The following is a 24,134-nucleotide window of genomic DNA, read 5'->3' as shown; positions in this document are numbered from 1 at the left end:
CGTCATTTTATATATCAATGTTTGTTAGTATTGTTACTCAAGTTTAATAAAGAATAAAAGTTCTATTCTCAATTTTCAAAAACAAGTAAAACAGAAAATAATGAGGAAGTCTAATTTTGGAGAGCTGATCTTGGTGTTATCAATAATTGTTGCTCAAGTTATGTTTGCAAAAAATTTGACAGTGGCATCAAAGGTTACTCACCGTTTTCATCTCAAAGAGAAGGTAAATTACGACTTACGAGTATTAAATATTTGATTTTGTGTTTTTTTAGGTTCTTTCTGATATAACTTTAGCTAAAGATCGAATTGAACTTTTTACGGTGTCATATGATAGAGAAATTGCACTTATGCAATAACAATAGAAACGACTTGTACAAAGGGGGCAGACACTTCCAACCATGTGAGTATAAGGTTCGGCGACTCAACCTCAAATGACATCTTAGTGCATAGCCTTAACTCAAAACATGTAAAAAGACTTGATCCACTAGAGCCACAAGTTCTTAATGATGTGCCAATAAAGCCATTCGAAGCTTGCACGATTGACCAATTTCAACATTCAAGCAAGTGTGTGAAATCACCGGTATGCTATATATACCTAAAGTTAACGGGCAAAGATGATTGGCGTCCTGGCTTTGTACAAATTCGAGTATTTGAGGGCTCACATCTCAGTTCAAATTACTTTTACATCCGGCGATATCTTCCAAGAAATGTATGGCATGGTATTGATGCTTGTGACACGAAGGTTACCCCTTTTGGGTTAAAACACACTAAAAAAGTATTCGGCTAGTAATCCTGGATTACTTGACCAAGTTAGCGCTCTTGATATCCTATGCTTATTTCCATTTATGTAATTAATCATTTAGTATATTATACTTTATATTTTTGAAAATATAATATTGGCAGTCCCAAACATGTCATATAGAAAAACAAATAAAGTTTTATTACAGTATAACTTTAAATACTTGTAAAGCTACCTTTATATTCATAAATTTTTTTTTTCGGTGAAAAGGTAATGTTGCAAATTATGTCTTTTCTCCAATCGTTATAAAAAGTGGTTGGATGCAACCATTACAAAAATATTTATATATATTGCATTAAGCAAGTATTATACTAGTAAAAACATATTAATTATGTTATTAGGAAAAGAAGCTAATGGAGAAAGATATATATGTTTAAGGGTTGTTCTGTAATATTGTATAAGTTGGGGGTGAATCTTGAACTTACAAATGAGTTTAAAGGATACTGGGTAATGTTGTATAAGTGTAAAGTTGATTTTGAAGCTTATAAAAATTGCTAATACAAAAAAAAAATAAACATAGCCCGTCTTTGAGCCTACATTTAACGTATTGTTAAATTCATAAATGATTAGCATAACCCTAGGATTATGTTTGTCATTTAGGTTAAAAAATAGATAGGAATGATTCGAGACTTGAACTCGCGATTCACCCCATAAAAGCAAACAACAACAACAAAACTCAATCTCTCTAAGCAGGGTGTGTGTGGGAGATGAGATGTAGAGAATCTTGTCTCTACCAAAAAGTAGAGAGACTGTTTCCATAAAGACCTTCGGCCAAACAATGAAAAAGCATAAGAGTGTAAAAGGTTTAGTAATCATACATGTCGGTCGAGTTTCACCCGGCTACACCCCATAAAAACAAAATACTAACCAGTTCAACTAAACTGAGTTATTATTTTTTGAAGAGTTATCAAGTTAATATATAAGTTTAAGGGTTGTTGTGTAATAATGTATGATTTCAAGATGAATTTGAAACTAATAAATAAGTTTAAGGGTTGTGGAAAATATTGTATAAGTCAAAGGTTGAAACTAAAACTTCTAAAAGTTGTTAATCTATACTCCTTTTGTAATATAAACTGTCACATCTCCTTAGAAAACCCTTCACGTTTCTATTGTATTTCTCCATCTTAATGAGATACCAACACTACCCTTCAACCCTAAACTCTCCCCACCCCTAAATCGCCACTGCTTGTCGTCGCCTGTTACTGTCACTTGTCACTGCCACTGCCGCGACACCACCGCCCGTCGACGTTGTCACATTGTGCAGGTATCCCTCTAGTAAAATAAAAGAGTACTGATAAAAATTACCTTAAAACGATATCTAACATATATGCTTTATTGATTTGCATATCTTTAGGAATTATGCTTATCTTTTACCAAAATAAAAAAAAATTTGAGACTTGAACTTATGATCCATCACTCTAAAAGCAAAAAAACTTACCACAACTAAAGTGAATTACTAATTACTAAAAAGTCTTCGGTTTACCAACACTTTATAGAAGAGTTTCCAATCGCCCTTATAAAACTGGACACCACCATGTTTACCCCTTACCAAATTGTGGGGCGTAGTTTCGCATTGAGCGGATATCCTTCTAGTAGAATAAAAAGGAAATGATAAAAATTACCTTGTTTAACATATATGCTTTATCGATTTGTGTATCTTTAGGAATTATGCTTATCTTTTACCAAAATAAAAAATGCAAGACTTGAATTAATGATCCATCACTTAAAAAGTAATAAAACTTACCATAACTAAAGTGAATTACTAATTATTAAAAAGTCTTCGGTGAATCAACACTTTATAGAGGAGTTACCAGTCGCCCCTACAAAACTGGATACCACCATGTTTAACCCTTGCCGATTGTAGGGTGCAGTTTTGATTTCGGCTACAAACATGATTGAGGATATTTTAACATAAATATTGCTCAAGTGTGAGGTATTTGGTGGAAAGATTTTTCCAGGGCATGAGTTGTGCAATCTGTGCATGTCGGTAATATTATATCAAGGTTCATGCATTCTTGTTTACATCTTTTACCAAAAGTCTTCAATTAGTTATTTATTAAAAAATAAATAAATAAAATAAAATGAGATTGAAGTGAGTTAATTTGAAAGCTATAGTTTAAAATAAATAATAGTAATAATTCGTTATTAATTAACAAGTAGATGTAGATCAATTAATGTATGTTTCTTTTATTTTTTTATATGCTCAACTTCAATCATAGAAGAAAGTTTATTTTGGAAAAACCTTTGTCATTATTCTTGTAAATATTTTGCTCACACTTAAATTTATACTCAAAATCTCAAGATTTTACGTGCATCCAAATACCAATTCATTTATTGATGGTTGATATATTTTTTTGCATATCTTTATTTTGTCATGTACTATCAATCAATTTTTTTTAACATGGATTATTAGACTATTATTTTATGACTATATTATCTTTCTATAAAAAATTTGCAAATATGTGCACTAAAAAGGAAAACCAGAAAAATATTCATGTTGGGATACAAAGAATCTCAATTAAAATGGATTGTTATATTTATTCAATTTCTTTCTGAACTCATTTAAGAGAATGTCATGTTGTCTCTCAACTCATTCACTCATGATGAATTGAAGTAGTCCTATCTACCTTAGTACAAAAGGATAACTTAGTTGGCCTACTTAACAAGAAGATTTTACTATATTTCTTAAAAGCTTGAGGTATTTATAAAAATGCAGATAATATACATATAAATAACTTTTAACATTTTGTCTATCAAAAACTAATAAGATTTGCTAATTATAACTTTTAACATTTTGTCAAAAATATAATATCTCTATATAACTAAGAGAGGATAATTTTTTCATTAATTGACAATTATGAATAAATGACATGTAAGATTTTTTTCTTATGTGTCATACCTACGTTAATTTCTTGATTTTAAACATTTTTTTTAAAATAAATTTTTATCCTAATTATCATTAATTAATAATAAAAAATACAAAAGTCAAAAAATAAACCTAGAGAACAAGTCGCCTAAACAAGACAATATATCGGCTAACAATGTTAAAATATTCTTCCTATCAATTTGATTTTTTTTTATTTGAATAATGAATACATCTAAATCTTTTTGATATTAATATATTTATATCATTGGTATTGGTATATTTATATAATATTAAATAAAGTTTTCCAATTTTGAATCATCTAATCTTTTTATATAATTAAGAGATGATGAATTTTTTTTCTTAAGTGACACTCCTCTTAAAGTAATATTACTTAAAATATTATATTTGTAATCAACTTAATATACATTATTTTAACCGTGCATCGCACGGGGCATAATCTAGTAAGACAATATACATATAAATAACCCCTTCTTAAAAGTGATTATCAATCATGATGTACAATATTCTTTATGTATTAACTAATATCCCAAGACTATAATTACGCAATTAATAGACCCGGTAATAATAACTTATACATTACACTTGTGAGAATAAAAAGAACTAATGAGTAATGAAAATGTCCTTATCAATGGAGTTAAAGTTTTTTTGGTAAATTTTGAAATAATAAAAATTCATGTAAATTTAAGATAGTTGTCGTTAATAAATAAAAAAACAAGGTAATAAAAATATCTTATATAGGAAGGAGTAAGTGGATATGTTCCAACAAATGCCACTATTATGGCATATGATCTCACCAGGACTAGATAGACATGAAAAAGTTATGATGTAAAAAGTTTTATCTTTATTTATATATAAGGTAACCTTTTTAATTATTTGACTTGACGGTATTTTTTTACTTTGCTAGAGGTAAAGATGACGCGTCATGTTATTTGGGTTTCAACTTGTTCGAATTGGGTTATTAAATAAGGAGAAGACTGTTTACATCGTATCTTTTTATACCATATTCATGACAAAATTAAGTATCGTGATTAGTATATTTTTTTGGTTTGTTGGTATGATATTGTCGTCTCTAGTTTTGTGACAAGTTGTATGTAAGTGTGGATCTAACAAAAAATATTTCCTAAATACTGAAAAATATTTTTTTTAATAAGTAAAAACTAAATAGGTTCTTCTATTAGAAATTTTGAGTAAAAAAGTTATCTTTTTATGGATTTTCTCATCTTTTAATATACTAAAAAGTAATTGTTCTAATTTGACTTTTGCTTTCAATGTTGACTTTATTTTATACATGGAATGTTGTTATAATCTAATTGGAATATTTGTGATATGTTTCATCTAGAATTAAGATATTATTTATAAAAGTGTTAACTAAGAATGTAATACACCACGTGTAACAATAAAGCAAATAAAATAATAGTGACCTATTATGATTTTTAATATTTAAATATTACTAAAGTATGTCACAATTTACAACTTTGAGGAATATATTATGAGTTTGTAATATTCAAATATCATTAAGCATGTCACAATAAAACAACTTTGATTTACATAATTTTAAAAAATATTTCAATATAAAACTCAAAGTTTTAATATATAGATCAATTTTTTACTACTAAAAATTAATAAACTAAATTTTAAACTGAAATAAATTAACATCTAATATTAATAATGTCGTAAACCCCTTGTATTTGACACGAGCCTAAAATCTAGTTTATTTACTCAAATGATATTTCATTCATACTAATATTATCAAGTGATTTAATAGGGAAAAAGCAAAAGATTAGCATACTTAAATAGAAAATAACAAAAATAAAATAAAAAAATAGAGTCTATATATTGTAGCGATATAAACACATTAAAAAAGAAGGCCCAATATTGTATGGGAAGTTGGAAGACAAAGATTTATACTGGTTGTTCAAAAACAATAAGGAAGCATTGGGGGGGTCCAAGAGATGTAAAATTGGAAGATACATTTATGCTTATTTAGTGAATTTTTTTGGTTCAAATATGCACAATCGACTATCTATATTTACTGTTGTATCGACCATATTTTATTGATGGGGAAAAAAAATGGTCTCAATTTACTTATGTATCGACCTTAATTTATTGACGGTGAAAAAACACAGATGGATTAGATATGTGGTCTTACGTTAACAAAAAAAAGTGTATACAGTCTTTGAATTTTGAAGTACGAAAAGGATTTTCAACCAATAATTAGGGAGCCTGTGAAAGTGTGAAATCATCTCACATACATGCTCCCTCCTAATTCTGAAATGTAGAAAGTGAAGTCGGAGCCTTGATGAATTTTTTCAAAACCAAAAACCTAAAAACTCAATATTAACACATGACAGATTGAAAATGAAGATTAAAAGAAAAAATAAGTTATTTTTTTAACCTTTATACAAGGTTTTAGCTACAATGTAGGGTCCATTATTAATAATTTTTTAGATTTATTAAAAGTTTGTATATATTATTTCTAGAAGTTTGTATATAAGATTTAGTTTAATACTAGATTTACACCCATGTCAAATATACGAATTATTTGTAACATATTCAATATAAAATATATGTAATCTAACAAAGCTCTGAAACTATGAAAAACAGACCGGTAAATTCAAATATAAATAATATAATTAAAATCAAAATAACAAAATATAATATTAAAACATTGATAAAAGTGTTTTACATATTCGTCTATCAATATCATATCAATGCTAGTCCTAAAATATTCTTGACATTACAATTAAAAAATTTCTTTTAGCTTTTGCTGTACTCTGTATGGAAAGAAAGCTTTCAAAAAAAACTTTATCCAACCTCTAACCTTAAATACAACTTTTTAAGAATTATAAGAATTATATCACAAAATAACTAGTGGAATTATCAATACATATAACGTTATGTATTACCGGGTGCATCTACGTCTTTTACTAGGGATGAGCAAAAGACTCGAAAACCCGGAACAGGATCGAACCGACCCGCCCGAAGTGCTAACGGGCCGAGTCATGGGTAACGTTTTTAGTGCATTCGCGGGTCACTGGTTGGACGGATCGGTGAAGCCAAAAACCAAAAAATTGTGAAGGAAACCCGTGAACTGCCCGAACCGAATTGATGTGACTAATTTATACCCATTACCCACATCGTTATTGGCCATTTTACTATATGATTTAAGTCGTTTTTGTATGCATTTGGCGCGCTTATGGTGTTTGTTAGTGTTTACAGGCTCTAAACAGGATGCGCATTCATTTGGTACATTTTCGGATGATTATTGGCCCGGAAGTGCGTTATGATGATGAGAGTTGATTTGAGTGGAAGAGACGACAGAGTTTGGCAAGTAATCGAGATCGAAAGAACTTGGCTCTGTACAAGTTTGTGACTGCGCCGCAGTGAAGGTTGCCATGCCCACTGCGCCGCAGTCCTGATCCACGGAAATTAATGGACAAACCCCCACTGCGCCGCAGTGGGGATGGCTAGGAGTTGACTGCGCCGCAGTCTGGTTAAGAAGAAAGGAGGCCGTGGAAACTGGCTGCGCCGCAGTGGTGGATACACGAGCCACTGCGCCGCAGTCCCCCTGAAGTCAAAGTCAACAACACCTCACTACGCCGCAGTGAGGGAAGGCTCAACCCCACTGCACCGCAGTGGGTGCACGGGAGAACCAGACTTACCCTGTTTTTGCATCTGATTTTGGAGGAGTATATATAGCAAACCCTAGGTCGAAAATTAGGCATCAAAAATCTTTCTAGGAGCTGTTCTACAAGGGTTCTTCGTCCTCCAATCAAGATTATTTCTTAGGCGGATTCGTTGAAGATTCACGGGCACCCATCTAAATCGTATCTACTTATTGTCTTGCAATTTATTTTTCATCAAACAATTGGTACATCATGTTTATCTTCTATTTTATTTATTATTATGGATTGATCATGAGTGGCTAAACGTTTAATCATCCACCTTGATGAAACGAGACGAATAATGTGATTGCAATATTTTTAATTCAAAAGAGTTTATTTAATTATCGTTGTTCTGTGATCTTGATGATGTTAATTCTTTTTATTAATTAATTTTGATATTGGTTGCATATAATTCTTCGTTGGTGGTACCAGTTAAATGTGTATGTGATTTTTAAACGGTTACTTGTCTATAAGTAATTATCACTAGTTCATGGTATGATAGTGAATATCATTTTAAGAAAAGATTAATTTTGTCAACGTGATTGATATCGGTTGGTGGTACCACGTTATTATCACATAGGTTCAATTGATAATTTGATAGTCAATAAAACTGATTGTTAAAAGAATTGTCTTAGTTTTGGTGGTACCAGCTTGGGTAATTTAACTAGCAGTTAGGTGATTCGGTATTTTGTTCATGGTTGCTGGTACCACGTAAGTATCTTAATCTTGTCACGATTATCTTTAAACTCTAGAGAATTTGTTCTTCATTAAATGCAATCACATTTGAAGTCGAGGGAAGTCAAGGTGGATGACTTTTAATTATATTGTCTGAAGTTTCTTTTTAATTTATGCAATTATTTGCAAACTCATTTTACTTTAATTGTCAAGAGGATTTTCAAAGCAACACCCGTTTTTCAAACCATTTCATAAGCAACTAATCATTTCCCAATCCCTGAGAACGAACTCAGACTTGCCTCTTAACTATATTACAAACGATCGGGTCCACTGCCCGTGAGTGCATAGTAGTGAGTTTTTAGGTAGTTTTAGTTTTATGAATTTAAAGCTTGATTTTGCACATCAAGTTTTTGGCGCCGCTACCAGGGATTGTGTGCCGATTTAGTTGTGAATTTAGTGGTTTGATCCTTCCTCACGCGTGAGGAAGTTATTTGCTTATTTATTTAGATTTGTTTTCTTGAATTATCACAGGTGCATTTGACGTGTGGTGTTACTTGTGTTTTGCAGGATTCTTTAATAGTTGATGATTTTGCGTTCTTCGGGGCGACCTCTTTTTAGTCCATTGAAAACTCCACCAAGACGCATGATCAACTTTACAGCACCACCAGATTCAGACGAATAAGGCTTCTATCTAAAGGAATTCTTTGATTTTGCACTTGTGAAAGACGAAATGGGTGACAATCCACCAAGAGACCCAAACGACATCCGGTATGGTGACCGAACCCGGACTATTCCTACGGCTCGTGGTTCCGCTATTAGACCACCGAGTGTTGATCAAAATTTCAACTTGAAGCCCAACCATCTCAAGAGTATTGAAGAGCAAAAATTTGATGGTAAGAAGAAATGAGATCCTTATAAGCACTTAGAGAGGTTTGAGAAGTTAGCTAGGCTTTATCAATATGGCCAAAACCAAATGAGTGCCGTCAAACTTGAAACCTTTCCTATTACTCTCACCGGAGATGCCGAAGATTGGTTCAATGATCTTCCCGAAAATTTAATTACTACTTGGGATCAACTCAAAGAAGCTTTTATTGGAGAGTTTTATTCGGTTAGAACTCAAAGACAATTGGAGAACTTGATAAGGTCCTTTGTGCAAGAAGACGGGGAGATGTTGTTGATGCATGGATCCGATTCAAGGAAATGTTGAGAAATGGTCCGGGACATGAGTTGACTAAGGAGAAGTATGTTGAGCTATGATATTGCCTATTTTATATATATTTATTTTACGCGATATCATCTCTCTTATGTTTAATTTATAATTATTCTATGGACTTTTGATGCTTAATGGTTAATTTATTTGAATTGTAGGTTCATATCATGAAGTATAATAAAAGTGTTGTTTTTAGCTCAAGTTTGCATTACACTTATGCAAGTCTGGAGAAAAAGAAGTCTTAACTAATGTCATGTGAAATTCGAATGAAAATTACGTGAGCTTTCAAAGAGTATTACATTATTGATTTGCAAAAGTGGTGGTGACTTCGTGCATTTATTCCAGCCGAGAAAGAAAAGAAGCCACATGGGCCGAAGCCCATTCCTTTTCTTGTGTCTCAATGGAGCAGCAGCCCACTTGGGATAGATTAGTCGTGAGCCCAGCCAAGAAAAAAAGAGGCCACAGCCTTTTGTTTTGTAAAAATAGGTCGGCAGGCATCATCTATATATATATCACAATTTTTGTACGTAGTGAGAATATAATTAATTAGGAGGGGTTTTGGAGGTCGACTGTTTTTAGGAGTTTTTGTACGCGAGGTGCTTAATTAATTCGTACGAGAGTTTTTGGAGTTTTTCGGTGGGGTTTCACAGCCGCAAAAAGAGAGCACCATATTATATATACTTGATACTTGTTCGAGATTTATTTTTAAGGTGCTACGAAGGGAATTGAATTCGTAAGTTGCTTGGTTGTGGGGATTTGACCGTCGCAAAGAATAAAAGTCGAAAGATTTCAGTTCAAGTAGCAGCTTTCAATCAGACAGCCAACATTATAGACTCGTTCGATTTCCTATCTCTTTTATCACTATTATATTAGTTACAATATTGCAAGATTTTATTAATACTATTATTATTATGGATTCTATGTATTTTATGATTGATAGTTTTATTTGTCTTGTCATGAGTAGCTAAATCTTTAATTATCTACTAAGATGAAGTGATACAATTGAATGATGGTTGCACTATTTTTATAATTCAAGTTGATTTGATTTAACGTTGTGTCGTAATCTTAGCTTATTAATTCTTTGTTATTTAACTCTTAATTGCGGATAGTTTTTGCATGATCTTAGTGGTAACTAGGTTGTATAAAAGTTATTTTGATTACTTGGTTAGAAGCGATTGTTTCTATGACGGGTATGGTAGAAAGTAATTAATAGTTAATAAGAGTTAACGGGTTAATGATTGGGTACAATCAATAGACACAATTGTTATCTAATAACCCAAAACAATTAGTTGACTAGGAAAGTTATGAAAGACGTCTTGGGGTACCGGTCTTAGTAATAGAACTAGTTAATTAAGGGAATTGAATAAAGTAACGAACTTAACGGGTACGAGGTGAGTCTTTGTTTAGTTCTCGGTTATTAATCAACATATTTGAATTGGTTTTTCAATTAAGTGCAACCTAAATTTTTTATAGTGTCATGGATTCGAGATAGATGACCTTTTAATTAAATTTGATTACAACAATCTTCTTTTCAATTGAATTCTTAGGAATTGCTAACTTTTTCAAATTAACTAACCACTTTCAAATCCAATATGACGGGAGTCTTTAAAATCCAAAACTCTTTTTAAAACTACATTAAACTCGCTTGCTCTTAATTAGTCCCTGTGTTCAATCTTGGACTTACCTTTAAACTATATTGCATACGAACGGGTCCACTGCCCGATAGTGTGTAGTAGTCAGTTCTAGGGTATTTTTCTGTTTATAAATTTAAGACTAGATTTTACACATCAACTTTTTGGTGCTGCTGCCGGGGATTGATTTTAAGAGTTTAGCTTGAGATTTTGTAGTTTGATCCTTTTTCGTATTTATTTACGAGAAAGTTACTTGCTTTATTAGTTTAGCATAGTATATTTTTATTTTTATTTTTAATTAGTTTTTTATTTAGTCTATTTTGTTTTACACACTTGCTTTTCACGGGGTTTCTAGCTTTTGCTTTTATAGGTAAAAATGGATTTGGACGAATTCTTGCATGAATTTGGGGAGCCAAGTGATGCTTATTCACATTCAGATCTTGGTGACTTGACCATGGAGGAGTTTTTGGAGGAATTTATGGAGCCCGGAGATATTTTGAGTAAGATTATAATACAAGAGGCTCTAGAGGCTGGTTTACTTTCATTGTCATTGGTGAAAGTTGATTTTAAAGAAGTTAATCCATTGGACTTCATTCCTTCTGCGAAGAAACCAATAAATGTGTTCCAACATGATGTACTTCTCACTGAATCCGTCGTTTCTCCTTTCCATTTTCGGATAGGTAATTTATTTTTTGAAGGTACGCATTACCACTATCATCCCCACTTAAATTTAAGTGTGGGGGAACAAACCTTAATTTCTTGTAAATAACATTGGAGTCAAGCTAATGACTCGAACAAAAATTAGCGCTTCCGGAAGGCAACCCGAGGTTAGGTAATTTTATTTTTAATTTCTTTTATCTAGTTTAAATGTCATTTAATTTTTATAAATTTTAAAAAATCCAAAAAAATAGAAAAATTAAAAATACAAAAAAATTGAAAATTAAAAATATAAAAAAAAAAACTAAAAGATTTTAATTTTTAGTTTAGTTTGTTTATTTTTCTTATTTAGAATTTTTAGTAATATTTTTAGGTTTTTTTTAGTTTTTCTTTTTCTTTTATTTTGGTATGTTTGATGTGTTTGTTGAGTGTGTTTAAGCTTTAAAGATAAATGCGGTTGAGATAAAGTTTATTGCTTATATTTGGAATCAACCGAGCATTTGGAGCACACATTAAACCCGGGAAGTTTCTCAGTTCTTTTGCTCTTTTATTTACTTTTTCCTATTTCCCATAGTTTTAATTAGTTTATTATACACTGAGGGCAATGTACAACTCAAGTGTGAGGGGAGAGGTAAATAGGAAAAACCGGGTCAAAAGTAAATTGTTAAGTTTTTTAAAGTTTCTATTTTACATGCATATTTGGCTTAAATTTTAAAATTTTGAGTTAGCTTAGTTAAAGACGAAAAGTGATGAATTTGTGGGATTTAGAATGTTAGAAAAATAACATAAACATGAGATTAGTCATTATTAGCTTTCATATATTTATTACCCGTGACATTTCATCTTTCCAATTAATAGTAGGTTTGTCTTGAACTTCAACACAATTTAGGAAATTACAAATGCATGCACTAATTGTACTTAATTAAAATATGAATTAGTTAATGACTCCATCATATGATGTACCGGTAGGCATAAAGTACCACGGTTCCACTCTTGTGGGGAACATAACTAGTTATATGGCTTTGAATGCATGCTCAAGGGTACCAAATTCCGTTGATGTACCCCCTACTGACCTGTAGCTTAAGCCATTGCCTGCCCACTTGGAGTATGCTTACTTGGCAGGTAAATCCTCTCTACCAGTTGTTATCTCGTCTTCACTCTCGAGTGACGAGAAAAATCTTCTTTTGGCCGTGCTCAAAGCTCATAAGCGGGCTTTTGCTTGGAAAACTACCGACATTCCAAGTATTAGTCCTGATTTTTGCATGCATAAGATAGATTTTGTTGATGATGTTAAGCCCGTTGTCCAGCGACAAAGAAGGCTTAACCCGAACATGAAAGAGGTAGTTAAGAAAGAAGTAATTAAACTGTTAGATGCAGGGATCATTTTCCCGATTGCCGATAGTTCTTGGGTAAGTCCCGTCCACTGTGTTCCCAAAAAGGGGGGCATGACGGTAATTGAAAATGAAAACAATGAACTTTTGGCTACTAGAACAGTTACGGGTTGACGGGTTTGTATTGATTACCGTAAACTTAATGATGTCACCCGTAAGGATCATTTTCCCCTCCCATTCATTGATCAAATGTTAGAAAGATTAGCAGGCAATGAGTATTTTTGTTTCTTAGATGGATTTTCAGGGTACTTTCAAATACCCATTGATCCAAAAGACCAGGAAAAGACCACTTTCACATGCCCCTTTGATACTTTCGCCTACCGGCAAATGCCTTTTGGCTTGTGTAATGCCCCGGGCACCTTCCAAAGGTGCATGATAGCTATTTTCCAGGACATGCTTGAAACCTCAATGGAGGTTTTCATGGATGATTTCTCGGTATTTGGGGATTCTTTTAGGTCTTGCTTGCATAATTTAGATAAGATGTTGACTAGGTGTGAAAGGGCTCGTCTTGTTTTAAATTGGGAGAAATGTCACTTCAAGGTGACCGAGGGGATTGTTCTAGGTCATAAAGTGTCTAGGGCCGGGATAGAAGTTGATAGGGCCAAAATTGATGTAATAACTAAGTTACCCCCACTTTCCAATGTGAAAGGGGTACATAGTTTCCTTGGCCATGCCGGTTTCTACCGTAGATTCATTAAGGATTTTTCTAAGATTACTCGTCCGATGACCCACTTGTTGGAGAAGGACGTTCCTTTTGTTTTTGATGAATCTTGTTTAAGTGCTTTTCAGGTGTTGAAGGATAAACTGACTAATTCTCCCATTATGGTTGGACCGGATTGGAATTCACCTTTTGAGTTGATGTGCGATGCAAGTGACTATGCCGTTGGAGTCGTGCTTGGGCAAAGGGATGATAAGCATTTCAAGCCGATTTACTATGCTAGTAAAACCTTGAATCCCGCCCAGCAAAATTACACTACTACAGAGAAGGAGTTGCTTGCGGTAGTCTTTGCATTTGATAAGTTTAGCTCATATCTAGTACTGAGCAAAACTGTTGTTTTCACTGACCATTCTGCTTTGAAGTATTTGTTTTCTAAGCAAGATGCAAAACCTAGACTTATTCGATGAATTTTGTTGTTGCAAGAGTTTGATATCGAAATCAAAGATAAGAAAGGTACCGAGAATTTAGCAGCTGATCATTTGAGCCGGTTGGAGGACCCAAACCGGGAGGAGCTTCAAGATGGGGAGATTAAGGATAACTTCCCCAATGAATATTTAAATGTCATTTCTAACTCTGATGAAGGTCCTTGGTTTGCTAATATTGCTAATTATTTGGTTGCAGGTGAAATACTAAATGATTTCTCGGGTCAACAGAAGAAGAAGCTCATATCAGATGCTAAGCACTATTTCTGGGATAACCTATATCTGTTTCGTACTTGTGCAGATGGTATCGTGAGAAGATGTGTCGCGGGAACTGAAACTAGGGAGATATTGGATGCTTGCCATTACGGACCAACCGGAGGTCACTATGGTCCGTCCGTTACAGGTAAGAAGGTTTTTGATGCAGGGTTCTATTGGCCTACAATTTTCAAAGAGGCTCAAACGTTGTTCAAAACCTGTGACATTTGTCAAAGACAGGGAAGCATCACAAGACGGGATGAAATGCCGCAGCAAGGAATTTAGGTATGTGAAGTATTTGATATTTGGGGCATAGACTTCATGGGACCATTCCCACCGTCTAACAAGTTTCAGTATATTCTAGTTGTTGTTGACTACGTGTCTAAGTGGGCCGAAGCCAAGGCTTTGCCTACAAACGACTCGAGGGTAGTCATTGAGTTTTTGAAGCAGTTGTTTAGTAGATTTGGTTGCCCTAGAGCCTTAATTAGTGATCGTGGAACACATTTTGCTAATCATCAACTAGATAAGGTTCTTAAGAAGTATGGTGTTTGTCATTATTTTTCAACTTCTTATCACCCACAGACCAGTGGTCAAGTGGAAAACACCAATAGGGCATTGAAAAGAATTTTAGAGAAAACTGTCGGGGATAACCCCAAGGTTTGGTCGAAAAAGTTAGATGACGCCTTGTGGGCATTTAGAACCGCGTTTAAGATGCCGATTGGCACTACACCATACAAGTTGCTCTATGGTAAGACTTGTCATTTACCGATTGAATTAGAGCATAAGGCGTATTGGGCGTTGAAAAACTTGAACCTAGACATGATGGAGGCCGGTGAACTTTGGTTATTGCAACTTCATGAGCTCGATGAGCTTAGGTTAGGTGCATATGAAAACTCAAGACTTTATAAAGAGAAAACCAAAGTTTACCATGACAAAAGGATCCGTAGAAAGGAGTTCAAGGTTGGAGCGAAAGTTTTGTTATTTTTATCGAAATTTAAAATTAAACAACTAAAGTTAACTTGTAGGTGGATAGGTCCTTTTGTGATTAAACATGTATATCCGTCCCAGTTATGTTGAACTTTTTAAAAGGGATGGAAATGGGTCTTTCATTGTCAATGGTCATAGGTTAAAGTTGTATTTGGAAGAAGAGCAGGAGGAGAGGATGGTTGAAGAAATCCCCATTTTTGATTCACAAACTTGAATATGATGATCGAGTCTAGCTCACGACTCGTAAATAAATTAAGCGCTCCTCGGGAGGCAACCCGTGTTTAATTTTTTTTTGTCAAATTTGATTTTCATTTCGTTAGATAGGTTTAATTTATTTTGTCAAAAATGTGCAGGTTCAAATGTGGTGTGAAGCGGATTGAGGTAAGTTTGTGTTTAAAAACGAAAAAACCAAAAAAAAATTTTTTATGGAAAAGTCCCCCACTGCGTCGCAGTGGGGGTGGTAACATCGACTGCGCCGCAGTCCATTTTCACGGCCTATATTGACCATCACCCCACTACGCCGCAATGGGGGTGTGAGGAGACCACAACGCCACAGTCCAAATGCTCGGCACCAGTTGCATATTAACCCACTGCGCCGTAGTGGGTGATGGCCCAAGCTCACTGCGCCGCAGTGAGTCATTTGACTGGTCAGAGGGGATCGGGTGTTTAAAGTAAAAAAGGAAAGAAGGTATGGTTTTCACCACATATTCAACATTCAAAAACTTCTTATCTCTTTCTCTTAAAGGCAAAAAACGAAAAACCCCCCAAGAACACCCTTTTAATTCCGAAAATCACCCCCTTATCCACCAAATTCTTGCATTCTTTTTCTTTTTCTTCTTAGATTATCAATTATCCATAACTACCATGGGAAAGAATGTAAGTTTTCTTGTTTATTTTCCTTTCAATCTTTTAATTTTGATTTCTTGATTTTTAGGGTGTAATTGTTGAATTGTTTGGTGGGATTTGTAAATGAAGGGGTATAGATGATAATGTAGTGTTCAATTTCACGAATCTAACACTTGTTCATCCGGATTTGAGTCTAAATCAAACCTAGGGTTTTGAAAAAAAATTTGGGCTTTTTGATGAACAAGTGTGGGGGAGGTTAATGGTAGAATTTGTAGTGTTAAATTGTTGAAAGATTGCTATTTAGTTGGTTTAATGCACCCCCCTTCTCTGGAAATTCGTGATGAATATCAAAAACTTGCCCAGAAACAACATCCCACTGCGCTGCAATGGTGAAGGGTCTAGCTCACTGCGCCGCAGTGGGTGGCTTGTGACCCGCACGTGTTTAGAACCCCACTGCGCCGCAGTGAGGGTTGCTTCAGACCACTGCACCGCAGTGGTAAACCTCGACCCACATTGATTTTGCCTCACTGCATCGCAGTAGGGGGTGTTGATGCCCACTGCGCCGCAGTGGGGCACCTTCTTGCCCATATTTTATTCGTTTTCAATACGGTTCCTGGTTTGGATTCCGCGTTTAACATGTTTGTTTATCTTATGATTTGTGATTGTAGGATGCTTCAGGAACTGACAAGAGGAAGCAGGTTGAAGAGGGCCAAGGAAGCGGGTCGGCCCAAAAGCAAGCCAAAGCAACACGGGAGGCGGTTGAAGCGCCAACACTAAATTTCTGGCCAGGGCAATTAAACGAGAAACACACGTGGTTGGAGTTCAGCAGGGTGAAACAACCCCACAAGAACAACTTCCTTAATGAGTTGTACTCCATCCACAAGGAGGTGGTTTGCCCACCTAGGTATCTTGCCCCTACTGCTGCTCAGCATTTCGGCATTCAAGCCGACATTAATGGATGGTTCAGGATAGAAGCTCAAGTTGGTGATAGGTTGGTTGTTAGCGACATGTGGCATAATGTGTTCAATAACCGGGAAACTGTGTATAGGGAGCTGTGTTTGGAGTTCTATTCAACTCTGAAGGTCACAAAAGAGTTGAATAAAGTGAAGGATATTTTTAAGGAGCGATGTGTGACCTTCTACTGTGGAGGTGTAGCTAGGAAAATTTCTATAGCCCAGTTCGGCTATTATACTGGTATGTACACTTTGGACCAGTTGAAGAGTAGCGAGTTTAGGAGTCTGTTGAGGCAGGGGTTGTATGTTAAGCAGGCTTTTGATGGTGAGTCCATTCCTCAATATTGGATTCGGATTACTGGTGGTGAAGCTTGGCCGTCTGGGGGGTCGGGTAGTGTTTCCAAGATCAGGAGTGTTAGGTTAAGGATGCTCCATCGTATGATTGTCACATTTCTGGTACAGCGGTCCACTCACTGGGACAAAGCGTACCAGACTGATCTTTGGTTGATGAAGTTGTTTGAAGAGGGGGGCTCCTAGGAGGTTTGCTTTGGCCCCCATTGTTGTTCTTGACCGGATGTGGAACCACTCCGACTCGGAGTTGGTATTGGGGCATTTTGTTACGATGATTTATCGACGTATAGGCATCTTTGATACAGACGAGTGCCAGACCGATCTTTCTCCCCCAATTTTTCAGGAGACATTGACTGAGGGCGAGTTGGTTAGGGCCAAGATTGTGAAGAAGATGACGCAGACGGAGAACTCCAGACTGCTGGATGACATTGGGTTTATTGCACCGCCTCCCGTTGTGGAGGGAGCTGAGGATGTGGAGATGAGGGATGCTCCACAGGAGCAACCTAGGAGGCGGGCTCCTACTGGGATAGATTTGACCCCTTTGAGCACCCAGCTCCAGCAGATCTACGATGGGCAGCAGGCCAGCCGCCAGGCTTTCGAGGATTATCAGCGGCGTATGGATCAAGAGGTGAAATGGTTAGGGTCGCAGCAAGCCCATACTAACTACACTCTTGACTATTACCAGCCGATGTGGCAAGCCTAGTATACGGGGACTGAGTTTGTAAAGCCTGGCCCGATTCCACCTTTCAGCCCTCCACCTATCCGTGTTCCACCGTATCGACAGGATGGCGGTTCTTACTTCTTCACGCCATACCAGATGTCCTCACGGCCCCATGACTTGGGAGGATCTCCCCGAGGGCCAGTTCAGTTTGGTCGATATACAGGTGGCGATGCTGGGATTTCCTCCTCCATGCCTAGTTTCTTTGCAGGTGCCAGCTCTGGATTTGCTGATTTTGCTGGAGGCTCAGGAGGATTTGCCGCTGGTGGTTCTGGACAGGCAGATGATCAGCCGGGTGGCGGATATGGCGGTTCAGGTTCAGGAGGCACACCAGAGCAGGTCACCAGCTGGGTGGATGATCTCTTTGGCCCACCCGGTGCTCCGTATGGCTATCATGGGCAGCAGCAGTGATGATGAAGATGACCTCCATCCGGTACCGTGGGATGGGGTCATATGTTGATTGATATTTATTCATTATGATAGATGGATGACTGTACTTCGATACATTGTTTCTTATTTTCTTTCTTTATTTGTGTTGGTATCCACCCTACGTGGTGATGAAACATTGTATTGGTTTCTATATCTTTCTTCTTTTAGTTGTTGCATGAACAGTAGGTATAAGTATTTCTTTGATTTACTTTGGGTTGCTTTGATGAAATTTGAGCAGGTTATTACATTTGATGGCTATAGCGCAACTCAAGTGTGGGGGGAACCCCTTGGATTCTCTTCTCATCTATTCTATGGCATCAGTGTGTTGACTGTGTGATGGTGTGCGTATGCTGGCAGTAAGTTCAGCGCCATATTTGTATTGCTATGTTTGATGCACACACAACTCTCGCACCTTCCGTTTTCACAAGTTGTTTATCCCGCCAACCAAAGTGTCCTTCCTATTTCGGAATGTGTCCTTATTCCGGTATGTGCTTTTATTTTTCTATGTCGCTTACCCCTATTTACTTTTGTTTGACCGAATATGGACATTGAGGGGATTGTCCATCTTAAGTGTGGGGGGTGGCAAATAGGTTTAAGCCACCGGGTTTATCATTTTTGTTGTTTTGCCATTGAGATTTTTATCAGTTTTGTTAATGTGTCCCTCTCGTAGGCCTTTGGATTTTATCTAGGGGTATGAGTTTCTATTTTGAACTCTTAACTGTGATGTGCATGTTTAAAATTGGTGATATTAATTTGGCGGAATAATAGAAGTTGATACGAATTTTAAAACTTGAGTTGAACTTGTCCTTGTGGTAAATTGCTTTTGACACTTAATTGATTACTTACTAAGCAATTTTACTACAAAATGTTTCCTTGACAAAAATTTTAATTGGCGAAGTGTGTCCTGAACGGTTATTTGGCTAGTCCTTCGGGATTGATAACATTACTTGCATACTCATATATATCCAAAACACCCGATTGTGAGATTTCATCATTTCATATATAGTGTGTTAGGTGACGGTTTTGATTTGTTTGTCTCGTAAATACGTCCCTCTCTTAGGCTTTTGGATTTATTCAGAAGTAAGGGTTTTCATTTTGATGCCCTGTACTAAGATGTGCGTGTTTGAGGTATTTCTAAGCCATTTCCGGGTTCTTTTCTTGATAAGAGTATACCGGTGATGTGTTGATTCTAGAACATGGCCTGGTGATCGTGACGAGTACATTGGATGACAAATTGGCATTTAGGTTTGACCATACTTTTTCTTTCTTTCTTTTCATTTTTCTTTTGTATATCCACTTCCCTAGTATACAACCTTATACATATACTTGTCTATATTCACACAAATTTTCTTTTCTTTTATACCTTAGCAATATATACACATATACATCACTATAACTTACCTTTCCATTGTATAAATCCACCTATTCATGTAAACTTCACCCAATTATACAGATAGTCTAATCTGGGGGGCCATTGATTGTCATTGGTTTGTTTGGATGGTTTGGGAGAATTTCTGTGGGTTGATTTGTGAAATATTCTTGTCTATGAGAATATGTAAATGGGTTAAGTTATTGAAGATTGTCTTGGATTGTTCAAACAAAGAAAGCGAAGTGTTATAGGCATGTTTATCATTGTAAGAGGGTATCTACTAGTAGAATAAAATGGTTCAAAAAGAATAAAAAGAATTGAAAAAACAGAAAAATAAAAAAGAGAAAAGAAAGAACTTGGGCTACTAGTAGGTATTTCTCATGTTTAAAATGTCTAGAAAGTTGTTGTATCATTAATTTTGGAAGATTTGGTTGATTATAAGTTGTTTGAAGTTGATACACCACAATGGTGTCGGGCTTGCTTGGTACTCTAGAGGTGTTCTCGGGATAGCATCTTATGGGTTAGTGATTTGTTGGCAATCAATGGTATGGGTTGATTAGACTAATTTGTTCATTTTCAATATAACTTATACTATAGATTATTTACTTTCACTTTCAACCAATAAATCTCCCATATCCTATTGTACATATCCATTATGCATAGCCTTAGTTTAACTAAACAACCACCCTTAATGCCTATTTTGACGATGTACTTGATCCTTGCGCCTTAATGGTGGAGTGACGATCGTGGTTCAAGCCTATGGTAAAAGAGTATACATCACAACTGAGCTATGAGTGATTCTTCATATATTCAACCCCGAAAGTAAGTTTGTTGGAGTAGAATGATATTGATAGGATCGTTGGTTTTCATTTATGCTTAGTTGATTATCGTGGCTTGCGGATTGTTCAGGTATTGTCAAACATTTCGAGTTTTCATTTAAATTTAAAACTGCTTCACCCGCTCTTTGTCATTTGACATGCTTGGTGTTACTTCTTTTTGATACTTGTCACTTTTTTGATAGTTTGATTGTCAAGGATTACTTTTTCTTAAATTCCGGATTTGCTTGAGGACAAGCAATACTCAAGTGTGGGGGGATTTGATGTGACTAATTTATACCCATTATCCACATCGTTATTGGCCATTTTACTATATGTTTTAAGTCGTTTTTGTATGCATTTGACGCGTTTATGGTGTTTGTTAGTGTTTACAGGCTCTAAACAGGATGCGCGTTCATTTGGTACATTTTCGGATGATTATTGGCCCGGAAGTGCGTTATGATGATGAGAGTTGATTTGAGTGGAAGAGACGGCAGAGTTTGGAAAGTAATCGAGATCAAAAAAACTTGGCTCTGTACAAGTTTGTGACTGCGCCGCAGTGGAGGTTGCCATGCCCACTACGCCGCAGTCTTGATCCACGGAAATTAATGGACAAACCCCCACTGCGCCGCAGTGGGGATGGCTAAGAGTTGACTGCGCCGCAGTCTGGTTAAGAAGAAAGGAGGCTGTGGAAACTGGCTGCGCCGCAGTGGTGGATACACGAGCCACTGCGCCGCAGTCCCCTGATGTCAAAGTCAACAACACCTCACTGCGCCGTAGTGAGGGAAGGCTCAACCCCACTGCGTCGTAGTGGGTGCACGAGAGAACCAGACTTGCCTTGTTTTTTCATCTGATTTTGGAGGAGTATATATAGCAAACCCTAGGTCGAAAATTAGGCATCAAAAATCTTTCTAGGAGCTGTTCTACAAGGGTTCTTCTTCCTCCAATCAAGATTATTTCTTAGGCGGATTCGTTGAAGATTCACGGGCACCCATCTAGATCGTATCTACTTATTGTCTTGCAATTTATTTTTCATCAAACAATTGGTACATCATGTTTCTTTTCTATTTTATTTATTATTGTGGATTGATCATGAGTGGCTAAGCGTTTAATCATCCACCTTGATGAAACGAGATGAATAATGTGATTGCAATATTTTTAATTCAAAAGAGTTTATTTAATTATCGTTGTTCTGTGATCTTGATGATGTTAATTCTTTTTATTAATTAATTTTGATATTGGTTGCATATAATTCTTCGTTGGTGGTACCAGTTAAATGTGTATGTGATTTTTAAACGGTTACTTGTCTATAAGTAATTATCACTAGTTCATGGTATGATAGTGAATATCATTTTAAGAAAAGATTAATTTTGTCAACGTGATTGATATCGGTTGGTGGTACCACGTTATTATCACATAGGTTCAATTGATAATTTGATAGTCAATAAAACTGATTGTTAGAAGAATTGTCTTAGTTTTGGTGGTACCAGCTTGGGTAATTTAACTAGCAGTTAGGTGATTCGGTATTTTGTTCACGGTTGGTGGTACCACGTGAGTATCTTAATCTTGTCACGATTATCTTTAAACTCTACAGAATTTGTTCTTCATTAAATGCAATCACATTTGAAGTCGAGGGAAGTCAAGGTGGATGACTTTTAATTATATTGTCTGAAGTTTCTTTTTAATTTATGCAATTATTTGCAAACTCATAAAAGCTCACTCCTTAATATAATCCTTATACAAAAGTAATTAATATTAATAATTATATATAATTTTTTTTATGTTTTTAACCATTAATTTATACTTTTAAACTCTTCTTTTAAAATAATAATTTTTTAAAAATAAAATATATAATATATAAAACTCATGTCTATCCCAAATATCCAACTAATTACATAATTTAAAAATATCTTTTTAACAAATACAAAAAACCAACTTGCCTCAATTAGTTTTCGTCCAACTATAACTATAACTTATTTAAGTTATTTTTAATAATAACTTATCAAATTATCAATGCTTATATGTAAAAAAAATATATATATCTAATTGATAACAACTATATAATCTAAAGCTTTTATGAAAAACAAATACCACAACAAAAACTACAAAAAAGTTTCTTTAATTGTATGGTTAAGAAAACATTTACAACAACAAACTATGACGTGACAATGGTAAACGAACAAGTTAAACACTTTCGTCACCTTTTCAGTATTACATTCTGTTACTTTGACTTTCATTACATTATTCATATATGAATTTATCGGTTTCTTTTTTATATTTGAATTTACTAGTTTGTTCTTTGACACCTTTCTGGGATTACACAGATTTAATTTTATCTTTAATATCTTACAAATAATCCGTGTATATGACAGGTGTATAATTCTAGTTAATTATTATATATAATCATCAAATAAAAAATAAAAAATTCAATTATTGGCTTAATTTCATTTCTAGTTTTATGACGGTGGAAAAAAAAAGAGACTATGATCACTTTAATAGTTATAGTTATGTAATTAGGATAGAGATCAAATAATAAGGTACCTTAAGGAGAGAAAAAAAAAATGTTCGTTTTTTATTTTTATTTTTTTACTTGTTTTTTTTTCACTTTTTTCATTTTCTCTTTAATTAACTAATTTCATATAAAAATATAATTTTTCAAAGGGCGTAGCCCGTAAGCTATAGGCGAAGCCTCTCAGTCTATGACGGAGCTATGATGGCTAAAGGCGAAACCCTTTAGGTAGATCACCCCATCACCGATCACCCCCTATGACCTATCACCCTCTATGACCTATCACTCCCACCAGCTACCTATTATTAATATCCTTAAGAGCGAAGTTCGTACCTTATCATCACATGTATAACTCATTAACTCGGGTTAGAATTTTTTTGTTTAATTTTTAAAAAATTTTCATGAATTGACTTAATTAAAAAAAATGAAAAAAATGGGAAAAAAAATCAGAAAATAAGCTAAAAAGAATAAAAAACGAATTTTCTCACCCTTCTCTCTGAATCTCTACCCATCTAATTATATATTGATTATTATATTTTCTAACACAATTCTCCTTTATGGTATTATAATTATTTATCAAGTTATTCTAATTAGATTATTATAAAGATAATTAAAAATTTTATATTATAATTATGACATTATCAATTTTCAATTTATTAAAGTCGAAAGCTATGATTTGTTGATAAGTTGGATTTTTGAATTGGTCAAAATGCATTTTAGTACCCTCAACTTGGTTGACTAGGTGTTCTATTCCCCCAAATTATTAAAGGTATAGTATAGTACCCTAAACTTGGTTAACAAGGTTTTCTAGTACCCTAACTCACTAATTAATCTAATTTATGGTGTT

The 24,134-nt window shown here is 34.9% G+C and overlaps 1 protein-coding gene across 1 annotated transcript; it reads left to right on the top strand.

The window, feature by feature from the left end:
- The first annotated feature begins 77 nt into the window (after positions 1–77).
- On the top strand, positions 78–811 carry LOC122606531 (embryo-specific protein ATS3A-like). Its single transcript, XM_043779382.1, has 2 exons — positions 78–223; positions 335–811. The coding sequence occupies exons 1-2, from the start codon at positions 101–103 to the stop codon at positions 785–787; spliced, it is 576 nt and encodes a 191-aa protein (XP_043635317.1). The 5' UTR covers positions 78–100; the 3' UTR covers positions 788–811.
- The last annotated feature ends 23,323 nt before the right edge of the window (positions 812–24,134 follow it).

Source organism: Erigeron canadensis, chromosome 7 (genome assembly GCF_010389155.1).
Source record: "Erigeron canadensis isolate Cc75 chromosome 7, C_canadensis_v1, whole genome shotgun sequence".
Taxonomy (NCBI): Eukaryota; Viridiplantae; Streptophyta; class Magnoliopsida; order Asterales; family Asteraceae; genus Erigeron; species Erigeron canadensis.
This window is presented reverse-complemented; position numbering and strand designations above follow the sequence as displayed.